At 42.4% G+C, this 16,269-nt stretch overlaps 1 protein-coding gene across 3 annotated transcripts in view; it reads right to left on the bottom strand.

Annotated features, from left to right (window-relative positions):
* The window catches only part of TP53BP2 (tumor protein p53 binding protein 2), a 104,330-nt gene that overhangs the window by 1,915 nt on the left and 86,146 nt on the right, over positions 1-16,269 (bottom strand). For all 3 annotated transcript variants that reach the window (XM_040351392.1, XM_040351390.1, XM_040351391.1), the window contains exons 16-18: positions 13,584-13,717; positions 9,568-9,734; positions 1,732-1,931 (exon numbers count right to left, since the gene is read on the bottom strand). In XM_040351392.1, the coding sequence (XP_040207326.1) occupies positions 1,732-1,931; positions 9,568-9,734; positions 13,584-13,717 (501 nt within the window). The remainder of the gene's footprint in view (positions 1-1,731; positions 1,932-9,567; positions 9,735-13,583; positions 13,718-16,269) is intronic.

Raw genomic sequence — 16,269 nt, 5'->3', positions numbered from 1 at the left:
GGTATTTATAAATCTCCATAGGCAATGCTTTATAAGCCTTTACAGGTTACCAGATTGGAGTTAAACAGGAGGTCTGTTCTAGAATTATTGCACTCGCTCCAACGTTCGCGGCAATACCTCACGTGTGCCGTGAACATCATTTACATATGCGTGCACGACCTACATATGTGTTCGCCTGAGCATGGGGGAATGGGGGCGCTTATAAGAATTTTTGTTTATAATTATTTATTTTTAAATTACACTGTATCTTTACTTTTTTTTCCTCTCTTACTGCTATTAGAAGGGATGAACAACATCCCTAGTGATAGCATGGGCCATAACAGGTCCTCTTTATGGGGAGCTCGGGGGTGTGCTAGACCCCAGATCTCTCCTCCGGCCTCCAACCAAGGTTGGATTGATCAGATGCTTGTTCAAGTAAAGGCTTGATCACAGATGGAAATTATTAATATATATATATATATATATACACATCATTGCTGCAGCTACAGCGATAAAAAGTGAAATAATTCAGCGCTGGAAAATAAACATTAACTAAATAAATTGCAAGCCAGCACTGTAGATATAATCCAAAAATATCTCAAAGTGAAATTAAGTAAATAAATAGTGCAGCGCAAAAACATAAAATCTATAACAAAATTAATCACAATTAATAAAAAGTCCATAAAGTGCAAGGTGATAAAAGGTGCTCCAATAAACAAATAGTGACGAGTAGTGCAGCAATCTTTCCATCTGATTCCATCTGGGGATACACAGAGCCGACTCCTTGTATGCTGTTACCATCTATTTCTTGGAGGATATGTATTATGCTTTTTGACCTAGCCACAGGTCGAATCGCTGAGGTGAGAGGCCATCCATAGCCTTGGTGGAGGATATCCCTGTCACTGATCTTATGAAAGATTGCTGCAGCTACAGCGATGACCGGTATGTCACTGGACGGCAAGTGGTTAAGGTAAAAAAAACACCCCACCATCTGTCCTACCCCCTCTGTCCTTAAACACTTACCTGGCACAGGAGAAACAGAGGACAGCGAACCCATAGGATCCTGCTGCTGTCAGTCAAACTCATGTCAGGAGGGAGCAGGGGTGTAGCTTACCAGTGCTGTGTGTCTATAGATGCACACAGCCCAGCTTGGGACCCAACAGGAATGTGCGCCCAACTTGCTACAAGGAGGCACCTGAAATAGGGGGAAGCTGACAGCACCAGTGGGGCCTGCCAGAAGAGGAGGCTAGCAACCTTTCTAAGTCGTATCATTGCACAGAAACCAAGTATAACCTCTTTTTATTTCATTGTTTTAATGCCTTTAGTATCACTTTAAATGTAATTTTAAATGTGAGCATGAAAGTACCCAAATTTGGCCCGGTATCAGCTTCTTATAGTCCCTGTGCAGCAGGGCTAAAGTGAGAGAGGAAGAAGCAGTACAATCAATATGCTGACAAGAAGCATGCCGAGTTGAGAACACAGCAGAGTGGCAGATAAGCCCATGAGACTGCTGCTTTTTCTTTCATTGTCCAATTGCAGGCTGGGGGCAGGTCCAAGGCAACCTGGGCTCAAAGGAAGTGGATTGAAGGACATCTAGTGGCCAAAAAAAACCCCACAAAACTGAGGGGGAAATCTCTGGATTTAGGCTTAATATTGCAGTTCCTGCTGAACCAGCCAATTTTCGGTCCATTTATACCGTACTTTATAAGAAATCTAAGGCCCCAGGATGTCCATGCTGTAGTCAATACATACCCCAAGAAGATTGCGTGGGGCGTAGCCTTCCTTGTCTCCTATACGTGCCCACCACCATTCAGTCTCATCTTCGTCTTCCCGCCGGATTATGGTCATGCAATCTCCTTCCTTTAAGCTCAGCTCATCATCGCCGTCGCTCTCATTGTCCCAGAGAGCATAGAGGACGCCGCGATTCATAATGCCCATCTTCTCTTGAACACCTGCAGAAGAACATGCGAGATCAGGTTAGCCAAAATGTAGAATGCATACAGTTGGTCTATCACATAAAATACATTTACGTTTTTGGTTGTAACAAGACAAAATGTGGAAAATGTCAAAGGGGTGTGAATACTTTTTCAAAACACTGTACTGTATAGTAATGGCAAAATCAATAATTGGGAATGTTATGCATACTTATAATTAAAAGTCTATCATGGGAATATTTCAATCCAGGGAATTACCACGACTGCCACTGCACACCACAGGGTCAGGGACAAAACTGGCCCCTGTGACTTGGGAGGATTTGATCTGATCTGAAGTTACACTGTAATGGACATGAGTCTTCTTTCATTAGAACTACTCACTGCCAACCAATAACGCACCCTGAATACGGGCCCCACCATCACCACTGGCCAGTAATGTGCGAGAAACCTTGGCTATACAGGGGGAAGAGGTATGCGTTATGTTCTCTGGTACAGTGTGGATGAGCTTTTCCTAAAGCTGTATTAAAACCAAAAATGTAATATATTTCAGCTCATTAATCATTAGATGTAGTGGCTGCATTAGTTTTAATTGTTAGGCTTTTTCCCTCCGTTTTCACCCGATCTGGCCAGTAAGGGCTCTTTCACACATGCGGACCTATGTCTGTTTTTCATCCATCTGTTTTCGGATGAAATACGGACATACATTAATCCCTATGGGATTGCGCATGTCAGCGCATTAACATCCGATCTCATCAGTCTCCGCTATGCTCCGTTTCTGCAGACGGAGGAAAATCCTATTTTTCCATTCGTCTGCGGATCGGATGAACACGGACAGACAGTCTGTGTTCATCCGATCCCCCCATAGAGGAGAGCGGCGATTTGACAGGTCGGTCTCTGCACAGTGTGCAGGGAGCGCCCTGTCATCTCCCGGCTCAGCGGGGATCAACGGAGCGATCCCTGCTGAGCAAGCGGATAAGAAAGGTACGGATCCTCATGGGATCCGCCTGTGTGAAAGGGCCCTAAGGCAGAGTTCATACTGGCATTAAAGCGGAGCTCCACCCTAAAGTGGAACTCCCGCTGATCGGAACCATCCCCCCTCCGGTGTCACATTTGACACCTTTCAGGGGGGAGGGGGGAGCAGATACCTGACTAAAGACAGGTATTTGCACCCACTTCCGGCCACAGATTGCGGGCAGGACGTCACCTCCAGTCCCCGTCCCCCCCGTTGTGTTCTGGGAACACTCGGCTCCCAGAGAACAGTGGGAGCCAGTCAGCAAGCGCAGCGCGACTCGCACATGCGCCGTAGGGAACCGGGCAGTGAAGCCGGAGCGCTTCACTTCCTGGTTCCCTCACTGAGGATGGCGGGCGGGGGCAGCAGAGTGACGAGCGCTGGACTCCAGGACAGGTAAGTGTCCTAATATTAAAAGTCAGCAGCTGCCGTATTTGTAGCTGCTGGCTTTTAATATTTTTTTTTCAGCGGAGCTCCGTTTTAAGAGCAGGCGTTTGAGAGGCAATAAAAACACCCCTCAAACACCTATTCACAAGATATAATAGACAGCACGTTGCGCTGCTCAAACCAATCGGTAGCGTCGCTTCAAAACTGAAGCCTCATGTTGAGTCAGGAGGCGTTTGAAGCCTTTCAACGCCTCGCATTTAAGTCTATGGTAACGCGCCAGGTTCTGGCAGTCGTTTTTGGCGTGTGAAAATTAGTTTATTTCTGTTACTTTTCATTGTGGAGCAGTTATTAAACGCACCCCAAACGCTACGAAACTGCGCATAGGGCGGTTAGCTTGTAAAATGCCCCATTCTAAAGATCCTTGACGCCCATCCTAACGCCATACAAACTATATAAGAGCGTTAGTTGAGCGTCAGAAATTTAGTCAAGTGTGAACAAGCCCTAGGTTATTTTATGGGTCCCCCATGTTAAAAAGGTTGAGAAAGGACATTCCATTTTATCCGACTGAGATTCCAAAAAAATATTTCGCTTTTTCTACTCTCTCTTTTAAAGGAATGTGTGAACTTGTAGCAGTGCAGTAAACAACATCTAGATTGTTAAACCTATTTGGAGATTATGGCTGCAGCTTAGCAACAGAGCTGATACCAGGATATGGGCCCCTGGCAGATTACACAGTACACCAAGCAGGTAATTCTGTTTAAAGGGCCAGTCCTTGTTATTTACACCCATCTCTTTGCATTGACAGGAGGTTCTGACAGCTTGGCCAAGATCATTCTCCAAAGATGCAATTCACAGCTGATCTGTCAGACGATCAAACGTCTCAGAGTCGTTTCTGATTAAAGCAGATCCAAGCAATGCCAGTTAAAGCAGAAACATTTACACCCATTTTAACACATCAGCTCCGGAAGATTTACCCCCATTCATGACTTTTGCAATACAGCTCTGCGTTACTTTAACCGACAATTGCGTGGCCGTGTGACACTGTACTCACTATAAATCCAGATCAGCCAACTAGGGGATGGACAGGAGGTGACCCAAACACATTCACAGCTCTAGTTAGTCAATGAGGGTATAACAGGAGACCTCAATACACCCAGAGCCCCGACAATCAGGGGGACACAGAAAACAATCCCTGGTCAACCAATCAAGGGGATCCCAGAAGTGACCCCACTACATATCCAGAGCTTACAGCTAGGGTCCCTCTACCAACACTCGGGAAGGGGCACACTTCCATCCTTGGCCAGAATGCTCCATTCAGAGACATTGCCTGGCAGGAGGCACATGCAGAGCCAGAAGTTTAACAGATGGCACCGCCAACTAATCCAGTTGCACGGTTCCCTCCCTTTGTCTGCAGCATGACAAATGAAAGAGGAGCTTGAGCAACAGCAAGGTAGGCAGTCACTGGAGGGTTGGAGATGGCCAGAGAGTTAGGTGGATGTCCATTATTACCTTGGGATCATGTGACGGCTGCAAAGGAAGCGCTTTTTTACTGCCATTATTAATATTTTTCCCCCCCCAAAAGTGCCAGTGTGTTTTTGGCTTTTTTTAACGAATCAAATTTGGGATTAGGAATGGGGGAAAAAAATTGGCAAATCCATTTTATACACATAATGCCCTTGGCAGTCAGTAGCAGACATTTACTAAAACAATAAAGACTTTTCAGTTTGCAAAGTGAATGCAAATAGGATAAAGCAATTTTTGCGATAAAAAAAAAAAAGTATGACTTTCTTGTGATGGAAGTGGCTTCTCCTTATTCACCAACCTAAATAAATGTTATAGTCTGTAGTATAGTAAATCAACCCGATCAAGATTCTATGGGAAAGCTGGTATGTTTTGTATGCGTTGCCCTCCCATATGCTTCCTTGCTGCAAAGGCCAGTTATAGGTGGGGGCAGCGGCCATTTGTTTGTACTGTTAAAATATTAGTGAGGGGGGGTGTACTGGACACCTTTGCTGCCATTGTGCCATGTTCTGGGTGTCCAGTGTGCCCCTATGCCTTTAAGGAGAGGTGGGCTCCCTTCAGGCTCACCTGCTCTCTGCCAATCCATTATAATGCACGTGCTTCCACGGTGGAGGCTCTCGAAAGTTCGAGTTTTCTCGCTCTCGAGTTAGGACTATAGAAAATAACGGGGAGCCTTGACGGGGCTCTTCAGCTTACGCATGTATCTGCAAATGCGTGCAAACGAAACCCCTGTTTTTAACACAAACTGTTAGACAGGACAACTGGGTTGGTTAGCAGGCTGGTCGGTAAGTTCAGCTGGGAATTTCTTTAGTTTTTATGGCAAAAGCCCACCTAGACTTGAAAAGGGCATTAGTGGTTCCGAACACAATCATGCTGGGCATCTTTAGAATTTCATATTTTTTTTTATTGCATACAAGTCTTATAACGAAAACGAAGAGCTTACTAATCTACGAAAATTCTCGAACAACAAAATACAACTTCGGAAGGGACGTAATGCGTTGTATAGTATTGCATTGTAATGTATTCTTTTGTTTTCGAGCATGCGTGGTCTTGGTCTTCTGTCCCCCCCCCCCCCCCCCAAATAAATACTGTACCGATTAAACAAAAATAGTTTGTTCTGTTATGGTACGAGAAACATTTTTGCGTTTGTCTCTTCAGATAACTTTGCAGGAACTGTCGTGATGGGCTCTGGATAGCAGTGTGTGAACAATTAGAATATTGTACGATCGTTTCAAAAGCGGCATTTTTCATACGATTTTCTGATGTGTACTATATAGGCATTAGTTAAAGGGCCGAGACTTTTTTCATTCTCAACTTACAGCCAGCATGCGACATCTATGGTTTGTTCAACGTAGGAAAGTAGTATGTGACATCTATGGTTTGTTCAATGTAGGAAAGTAGTATGTGACATCTATGTCTTTCTTAAAGTAGGAAAGTCAAGCAAGGACACTTTACACAGCTAAAATGAACACTGATTGATGAGAAAATGCCGAGCCATTACTCATTCGCAATCCCAAGGCTGTACTTCTTTCATATGACAATAATCAGACAACTCTTTAGGTAGGATGAAATATTGCAGACACTGCTGTTGTGTGGTTCAGTAGCTGCTCACAAGTCATCGGTCAAGTAAAGGGCTAACAAGGAACAAAAAAGATGTCTCTGGTCCCATACCTATTGAACGGTGCTAATACTAAGGTAATGGAAAGAAAAAAAGCGCCATCAATAGGAGAATGGTTAAGAGAGATAGATATAATTAGATTCGTGGAGGAGTTGCTGTCAATTCATAATGAGTGTTGGCCAAAATGTAATAAGATCTAGAGAGGATGGAAAGAGTTTAAGGAATCAGAGGTATATGTGTAGAGGATGGGGGATCGGAGGAGGAGTGGAGGGACCTAACTTTGGAGTTTCCCTCTCCTTCCTTCTGTCCCCCCCCCCTCTTTTCCGGCCTGGGTTGGTCACTTGGTTGAATATATATATATATATATATATATATATATATATATATATGTGTGTGTGTGTGCGCATGTGTGTATGCGTGTGTGCATGTATATATATATATATATATATATATATATATATATATATATATATATATATATATATATATATATATATATATATATATATACACACACACATATACATATACATATACACACACACACACACACACATATATACACCCACATACACATTCATTAGATACTAGATTTAAAATAAGTTTACTTCATGAGGACACTAGCACTATGAACCCCTTGGGGATGGGCATTAGGGGACTATGTTTCTCTTTTTTTCTTCTTTTCGTTAGGAATTATCACATAATCAGAGATGAGAGGTCTGTGCACTAGGAATTTTTTCTTTTTTTTTTTTTGCAATAATCATAATAATTTTCGCCTTTATACGATTAGAAACAAGTCACTATGCACTGGCACTTTAGAGAGTATCGATCCCAGACACATAATGCAAGAGGGGCTGAAAACGGGGGACTAAGTCCCTCCCATCTCTCCCCCCCCCCCCTTTTTTTTGTACTGAGTGGGTACATGTTTCGTTAGCTTTTTTACACATTAATAGGCTTGGAGTAGAAGCCTTCTTAAAATTATTATAGGTATACTTCTTTATCACTAGATATTAATTGCTTAAGTAATGCACTTGCACTAGATATCCTTAAAATCCCCCCACCCCTTTTTTTGGTACCGAGTGGGTACATGTTTCGTTAGTATTCTTACACATTAATAGGCTTTTTTTTTTTCCTTTTCTCTTTTCCTTCCCCTCTTCTCTCTCCTGATCTATTCTGTCTCTCACCTCTTTACCTTTCTTCCCCCTCTCTTTCCTACTACGCTGAATCCCCTAATCAGCGAATATAGACCATGGGGAACATACGTTGGGGTATATTTTTATAAGAGTAGACTCTCTAGTATAATCTCTATCAATATTAATAGTCTATCTTAATTTTGGGTCTATATTGAAACCGTTTATGTGTTATATGTATATGTGTTTTAAGTATATTTGTATTGAAATGTATGTATTGTAATGTTGAAAAAGATTAACAAAGGAAATTTTGATCAGGTAAACCAGGCCAACAAGGTGTGAATGGTCAGAGATGAATGCAGTTAGATGCGCTGTGCGCCGATTGCAGTTGCTTTGCTCGTCTAGTAAAGGGTAAATCTGGCATCTTGGCAGTGAGTAATCTAATCAGCATGTTAACGATTATTTTCTCAGCCCCGAGCCAAGTGAAAGCTGGAGGCCTATAATCTGCCACATTCCAGGCATTCATTGCAAGCAGTCTACTGCGGCTGCGATTATACAAACACACAGGCAGGGGGTTGTGGCAGGCCGGGAATAGCTTCCAGAAAACATACTCCATCTGGATTATAATTTATGATGCATGCGACTCTTCTGGAAGCCAGACCACAATATCCAAGTTAGCCTTTTCTTGACTGCAGTAAAAAGTACTGAAAATTCAACAAGAGAAACGGTGTTGTAGCGAGAAATGCCCCCCCCCCCTCGAATAATGCCCACCCGGTACTGCGCAGCGCTTGCGCATTACGGAGCCGCCAAAAGTGTCCGAACATCGCACGTTCCAGATGCTCGTGCAACGCTGCAAGGGTTGCCCTTAACTCATGTAGGAAGAATAGCAGAGATATATTTGTTTAGGACATGTGTGAGTTTTGTGACAGCGCTGCCCATCATTACAAAATACGCCCCCTTCTGTTGCCATCCGCCCCTCACATGCTCCCATCATGAACAAGTCCGCCCCTTGCAGACTTGGATGAGCATCAGGAACGTATTCCACTGTTCGGCAGCTCCGTACTACGCAAGTGCTGGGCTTGCGCAGTACAGGGCGGGCATTATTCGACAAGGGGCATTTCTCATCAGAACACCGGTCAGGTAAGTGCATCTACTAATACTGCTGAAGTCCAAGAACGCCAAGGACAAACCAAAATATCTGCAGTATACAGAACCCAAGAACAAACTTGGATGTGACGGCTGCATAGCGGGAAAGCTGATAACATTGTTTAAGAAGTCAGTTCTTTGCACAGGAATTTACAAGGAGAATGGAATTGTTGAAATATAACACTAAATAAGAAAACTAAAACAACCAGATCATCCAAGGACTGGTCAGATGTATATTATACTTTCGTTCTTGGGTTTAAATACAAAAATATAGAGGACACCTTTAAAAGGGGTTTTAAACGTTTTTTTGTTGTTTGTTTTTTAAACAAACATGTTATACTTACCTGCTCTGTGCAAGGGTTTTGCACAGAGCGGCCCCAATCCTCCTCCTCTGGGGTGCCCCAGCGTCGCTCTCCTGGCTGCTCCTCTTCATCCGGTGCCCCCAGGCAAAAACACTTTTCCTGGGGGCACCTGCATAGGTGTGCTCACGAGTGCTGCGTCCATTGGAAACTGACAGCAGGACTCTGCCCAGCTCCCGTGTCACTGGATTTGATTGACAGCAGTGGGAGCCAATGGCTCCTGCTGCTATCAATCTATCCAATGAGGACTGGAGACAGCGGCTGGAGTCACTGGGCTTGTGCCCATCGCTGTAACAATGGGGTTCGGGCAAGAAAAATAGGGGGGGCAGCTGTAGCACAGAAGGTTTACCTTATTTTTCCACTAGAGCCTGCAAATCATTGCACCCAAGAAGAATCAATGGGTTTTCAGTATTTTATTTTTTACGTTATATTGTCAATGAAGTAAAAGGAAGGACCCGATGACCTCACACAATTAGATACTCACCATAGAGGAACTGTGAGCACTGGCTGTAGCCTTCCTCCATCTCTTCACATTTATCTGCCGCAGTCTGTCTGTCGCTGTACGTTGTGGCGAATACCGCAGCCCCACATTCCACCAGAAATTTACACACCTGAACGTTGTTACAGGATGCAGCACAGTGCAGCGGGGTCCTGAAATGGCCAACAAGACACAGTTACATTACACGTGTTGTAGTAACTGTATTGGGATCAATAACTTCAACGATAATATTCATCATATAAAAACCCTATAAAACATGCCTTTTATCTATCACTTTTTCCACATTAAAGCGGTTGTAAACCGTTGGACGTTTTTTTTTTTTCTTCTTACCTGCAAGGCAAATGCATAATGTGCTAGCATGCATCGCATACTAGCACATTAAGAGAAATGTACCTGAAAACAAAGCCTTCCAGTAATGCAATGTCATCACTGGAGACCGCTTCCTTCTTCACCCATCTTGCTTTCGAGTTCGCGGACACCGGCTCTGTGACTGTCCGGAGGCACAGGGCTCTGAAGAAACGGCGCAGGATGCACGTACAGTAAATATCTCCTAAACGGCGCACGTTTAGGAGATTTTTACACTACCTATAGGTAAGCCTTATTATAGATCTACCTATAGGTAAAATTCAAAAAAGTTGAAGTTGCAGACCCAAGTTATCCAGCAAAAGTGGCAGTTACAAGGATGCCAACAATGAAAAGCGTGCTTACAATGATCAGCTTTTATTCATATGGTTTAAAACTTTTTTTGCAAAAGAAAAATAAGCTTCTGTTGCTGTAACTGGGCTATAATCTGTTAAAGTGGTTGTAAACCCCACTTTTTGACTTTTACTTACAGGTAAGCCTATAATAAGGCTTACCTGTAGGTATAAAGCATATGTCCTAAACCTGTACGGTTTAGGAGATATTCCCCCCGCAATGCGCCGCTAATTGCAGCGGCACATGCGCAGCGGGGATCCTCGGCTGAAGGACCGGCAGCCGCTGGACCTTGCCGAATTAAAGTCTCCCGCGCGTGACATCATCGACGCTCCAGCCAATCACAGCGCTGGAGCGGCGATACCCGGAAGACACGCCGGAGCAAGATGACATCTCGCTCGGCGTGGACCAGGTAAGTTCTCTTCACCTCGTTTTAAGGTAAGTAATTCAGGGTTTTAGGAAAAAATATTTATTTATACCCACCTAGGTGGATGCAGCATTGATCCGGATGCTGCATCTGTCCCCCTGACAGCTCTGTAGTGAGAACTGAGCGATCAAACACCACTGAACGCACAGTTCTCCCCTCTGCTCTGAGCAGAGAGCTGGTGACTGTCAGTCTCCGACTCTCTGCTCTCTCCTTCGATGCTCACTGGAGTGCAAGGCTGTGGAGGAGGCAGAAGGGACAGGCTCAGGCTCTCAGCGGATTGTTTTGTAATAAACAGGTAAGTACACTTGGGTGCCTAATGTTGAACTTTTTTTTTAAGATTTTATATATGAATATATACAGTCAGGTCCATAAATATTGGGACATTGACACAATTCTAATCTTTGGGCTCTATACACCACCACAATGGATTTGAAATGAAACAAACAAGATGTGCTTTAACTGAAGACTTTCAGGTTTAATTTGAGGGTATTTACATCCAAATCAGGTGAACGGTGTCGGAATTACAACAGTTTGTGTATGTGCCTCTCACTTTTTAAGGGGCCAAAAGTAATGGGACAGATTAACAATCATAAATCAAACTCACTTTTTAATACTTGGTTGCAAATCCTTTGCAGTCAATTACAGCCTGAAGTCTGGAACGCGATGACATCACCAGACGCTGGGTTTCATCCCTGGTGATGCTCTGCCAGGCCTCTACTGCAACTTTCTTCAGTTTCTGCTTGTTCTTGGGGCATTTCCCCTTCAGTTTTGTCTTCAGCAAGTGAAATGCATGCTCAATCGGATTCAGGTCAGGTGATTGACTTGGCCATTGCATAACATTCCACTTCTTTCACTTAAACTCTTTGGTTGCTTTCACAGTATGCTTCGGGTCATTGTCCATCTGCACTGTGAAGCACCGTCCAATGAGTTCTGAAGCATTTGAGCAGATAATAATATTGCCCGAAACACTTCAGAATTTATCAGGCTGCTTTTGTCAGCAGTCACATCAATAAATACAAGAGAACCAGTTTCATTGGCAGCCATACATGCCCACGCCATGACACTACCACCACCATGCTTCACTGATGATGGTATGCTTTGGATCATGAGCACTTCCTTTCCTTCTCCATACTCTTCTCTTCCCATCACTCTGGTACAAGTTGATCTTGGTCTCATCTGTCCATAGGATGTTGTTCCAGAACTGTGAAGGCTTTTTTAGATGTGGTTTGGCAAACTCTAATCTGGCCTTCCTGTTTTTGAGGCTCACCAATGGTTTACATCTTGTGGTGAATATTCACTCTGGTGAAGTCTTCTCTTGATTGTTGACGGACACACATATACCTACCTCCTGGGGAGTGTTCTTGATCTGGCCAACTGTTGTAAAGGTTTTTTTTACTTCACCTGGGAAAGAATTCTTCGGTCATCCACCACAGTTGTTTTCCGTGGTCTTCCGGGTCTTTTGGTGTTGCTGAGCTCACTGATGTGTTATTTATTTTTAAGGATGTTCCAAACAGTTGATTTGGCCACACCTAATGTTTTTGCTATCTCTCTGATGGGTTTGTTTTGTTTTTTTCAGCCTAATGATGGCTTGCTTCGCTGATAGTGACAGCTCGTTGGATGTCATATTGAGAGTTGACAGCAACAGATTCCAAATGCAAATAGCACACTTAAAAATTAATCCTGACGCTTTTATCTGCTCCTTGTAAATGGGATAATGAGGGAATAACATACACCTGGCCATTGAACAGCTGAGCAGCCAATTGTCCCATTAATTTTGGTCCCTTAAAAAAGTGGGAGGCACATATACAAACTGTTGCAATTCCTACACAGTGAGCTCCTCTGTGACTCTCCTAGGGCTGAATGCTGGGATGCTGCATGGCAGTGTGGTAACCTGACTGTTGGTTCCCCTATACCTCCACTGTTTAAGTATTGGGGAATTCTCTGCTGCAGTCTTCAGCTGATTATCTTCAGCTGTTTGCTCTTTAACATCAATTACCTGCCCTGATGCCTGCTCCCTAGCTGCCCTTATTCTATTGCTTTTACCAGCATAGACTTTTACCTACTTTTGTTCCCCCTTGTTCGCTACGGTGGACCTTGGTCAGCGAAACTTGTACTACGGTCCTTGACTCCGGACTATACCTCCTGAAGAAGCGGTTCGCCACGAAACCGGTAGAGGTTCCTCTAGGACACCCCCTCACAACTGCTGATACCTCACGGCTTCTTCCGTTTGAAATAACATCTTTGTATCTCTATGTGGGGTTGTTAGTCCTAGGCTTGTTTTATATATGGGACATTGTATGTTTTTATGTATAATAAATGTAATTTTTTACTATACCGACTTATGTTATCAGTACCGAGAAAGTCCATTGATACACATCCTTACTAGGTAATAGTCTGTGTGAGTCTGTGGTACTAGCAGCCACTACCCCTCTGCCCGGTGTCCCTTTATTTCCTAATTAATTTCGGATGATGGTACATTTTATTTTTTCTAATTAAATCAATCTGAGGCTATACTCAAACTCTTTGCAATTCCTACACCGTTTACCTGATTTGGATGTAAATACCCTCAAATTAAACCTGAAAGTCTGCAGTTAAGCACACCTTGTTATTTTAATTTCAAATCCATTGTGGTGGTGTATAGAGCCAAAAAGAATTGTGTCGATGTCCCAATATTTATGGACCTGACTGTGTGTGTATGTATATATATATATATATATATATATATATATATATATATATATATATATATATATATATATATATATATATATATATATATATATATATATATATATATATATGAATTTATATAGGAAAAGAGGATGGTAGGATACCGTATCACACAAAAGAACAAAACTGTAGATAATAAAATGTGACCTACCAGCCATCACTGTCTGCGGCATTTACATTCACACCAAACTGTACAAGGAATTTAACGATCTCTGTGTGACCGGCGCACACTGCATTGTGAAGTGCTGTGATTCCCTCGTCATTGGGCTCGCTGGGATCTTCAACCTGAAAAAAAAATGTATTGCCTGTAAGTCATGAGGAATAAAAGCACACATACAACTAGTCTCAAATAAGAGCTACCAATTTGTGCAGCAGCCACACACTATATATATATATATATATATATATATATATATATATATATATATATATATATATATATATATATATATATATATATATATATAAAAATACACACATTTTTGTTGCCCTAGGTGAAGATTTTCGGTGTCTGAAATGCAATGATCATTTTATTAAGAACCATTAAATTAATTTGGACATTTTTTGCATTTTGGCCTGGTGCGCCATCTTAAACCGTTGGTTTAAGTTCTGATGCGGAAGGTGGAATGGTAAATCTGTAATGGAGTAATGATCAGCTGCAGGGGCCAGAGGCAATTCTCTAAGTAGTCTTTTGCCCTCTGGTTGCATATTTTGGGCACAACTTTCACAGTGCAGTTCAGGTCATCTTTAAAGTTTAACAGTTGCAATGAGAGTACTCCGTAAAGATCCACTACAAGGAGGTAAAGCAATAGCAGCAGACTGCTCTAGAAGGTTATGGTTATAGCCCTTCACTGCTCCCACACAGCAAGAACTGCCGCACTGCACACTATTAGCATAAACACAATAAAGCTCATCCGTCAAAGCCTGTGCTGAAGACAAGCTTCATTTATTACCGCAAAGACAAAAAGGGGAACGAGGATGCTTTCCAGCTGCAATAGAAATTGCCATTTTTTTACTCCCTTATCACCAAGTAAAGGTGTCCATCTCCCTGTGTGGGTTTCCTCCCACACTCCAAAGACATGCTGGTAGGTTAAATAGCTCCTTTCTAAATTGGCCCTATAGTGTATATGTATGTTTGCGCACACAAGATAGGGACCTTAGAGAGAAACAACTCTAGGGCAGGGACTGAAGTGAATGTACAATAAGTACAGCGCTGCATAAACGGTCAGCGATATAAAAATACCTGTAATAAATAACCGTTTGGTAGTTGCTTCCAACTCCTCATAAACTACAATGGCGGAATGATGTGTATCTGGACTAAGGTGTTGCAAATTTTACAAATGAAGTGCAAGCACAATGACTAATTAAAAATAGAGCTTTTTTTGGTGGTATTTAAATCACCACTGGGGTTTTTTATTTTTTGCTAAACAAACGAAGAAAAGACCGAAAACTTAAAAAGAAAATCATTTTCATAGTTTGTTAGAAAATGTTACAAACAGATAATTTTTCTCTTTCACTGATGAGCACTGATAGGTGGCACTGATGGGCAGCACTGGTGGGCACCGATTATCAGCACTGATAGTCAGAGCCATGATTATCAGTGCCGATGTCCCTTAAGTTTAACACAAGCCGGTAATTGGCTCTCTTTTACTCACCTAATGCTGTCAGCGTGAGGAAAAGAAAAGACGATAACCGTCTTGTGTTAACTTCCGTGATCAGCTGTCAATGGACACAGCTGATCACGTGGTAAAGGGCAGCTGTGATTGGCTCTTTACCCTGATCTGTGATCAGCTGAGTCCGAAGCACTCCGAGCATGCCACCCATGCGCCCCCTGTGGCAAAAAAAGCCTGCGCAGTAGACGTCTTTCTGCTATGGCGTGGGCAGGAGGTGGTTAAAGTATGTAAAGAAAAAAAAAAAAAAAACATTCAGTACATTTCTACAATGCATGCACAATTTAAGATTTGGTCTCTGAAAAAAATAAAATGCAAATACAGAAAAATACCCAATTTGTCATAAATCCAGTGTGGGCCTAACCGCCTGCTTGGGTTGACAACACACTACCTTTTTGCACTAAAATCCCAACTAGTGTTGTCACTGTCAGTAGGGCTGCAACTAACGATTATTTTCATAATCGATTCGTTGGCCGATTGTTTCGATTAATCAGTTAATAACGTTAAAAAAAAAAAAAAAAAAAAAAAACGAATCAAGTAATTTTGCGGTCATTTGCATTTTTTTTTTTTTGGCCAATTTGTTGTTGGCCAGATTAAAAAACACAAATTGCCGCAAAAACACATTACATGCTTTTCTGCAGCTTCTCCATTGAAGTATATTGAACCAAAAAAACAAAATAGCACCGCCGTTTTGCGTTAAAAAAAAAAGTCCTTGCCCTTTCCAAATACGCAGCAGCTGAAAAAAAAATCATGGATGTGTCCCATAGGAAACCATGCAAAAAGCACCAAAAAACAGAGAATTTTAACCCCATTAGGTTACTGCCCGATTAATCGATTATGAAAATGGTAATCGATTAATTTCATAATCGATTAGTTGTTTTGGCCCTAGTTGTCAGCCCTATGTGCTGGACTACAGAACTCCACCTAATCCCCACCCCTCTCTGTCCAACTTTATACGCATACACAGATTTATTTTCCAGCAAAACAATGGTAGGGAAATGGCTATTAGAAGATAAGATTCTTATGGTGGGCAACCAGCAAAACCAAAATGACCCCCAGCAGCTGCCACTCCAAGAATTTTACAAGCCAGGTCATGTCGGAGTTAAAAAAAAAAAAAAAAAAAAAAAAAATCAATTTCTTGCTATAGAAACAAGGTAAAGGAAAAAA

The sequence above is a fragment of the Rana temporaria genome, chromosome 4 (genome assembly GCF_905171775.1).
Source record: "Rana temporaria chromosome 4, aRanTem1.1, whole genome shotgun sequence".
NCBI classification, from domain to species: Eukaryota; Metazoa; Chordata; class Amphibia; order Anura; family Ranidae; genus Rana; species Rana temporaria.
Note: the sequence above shows the minus strand (reverse complement) of the source record. Positions and strands in the feature narration are given on the sequence as shown.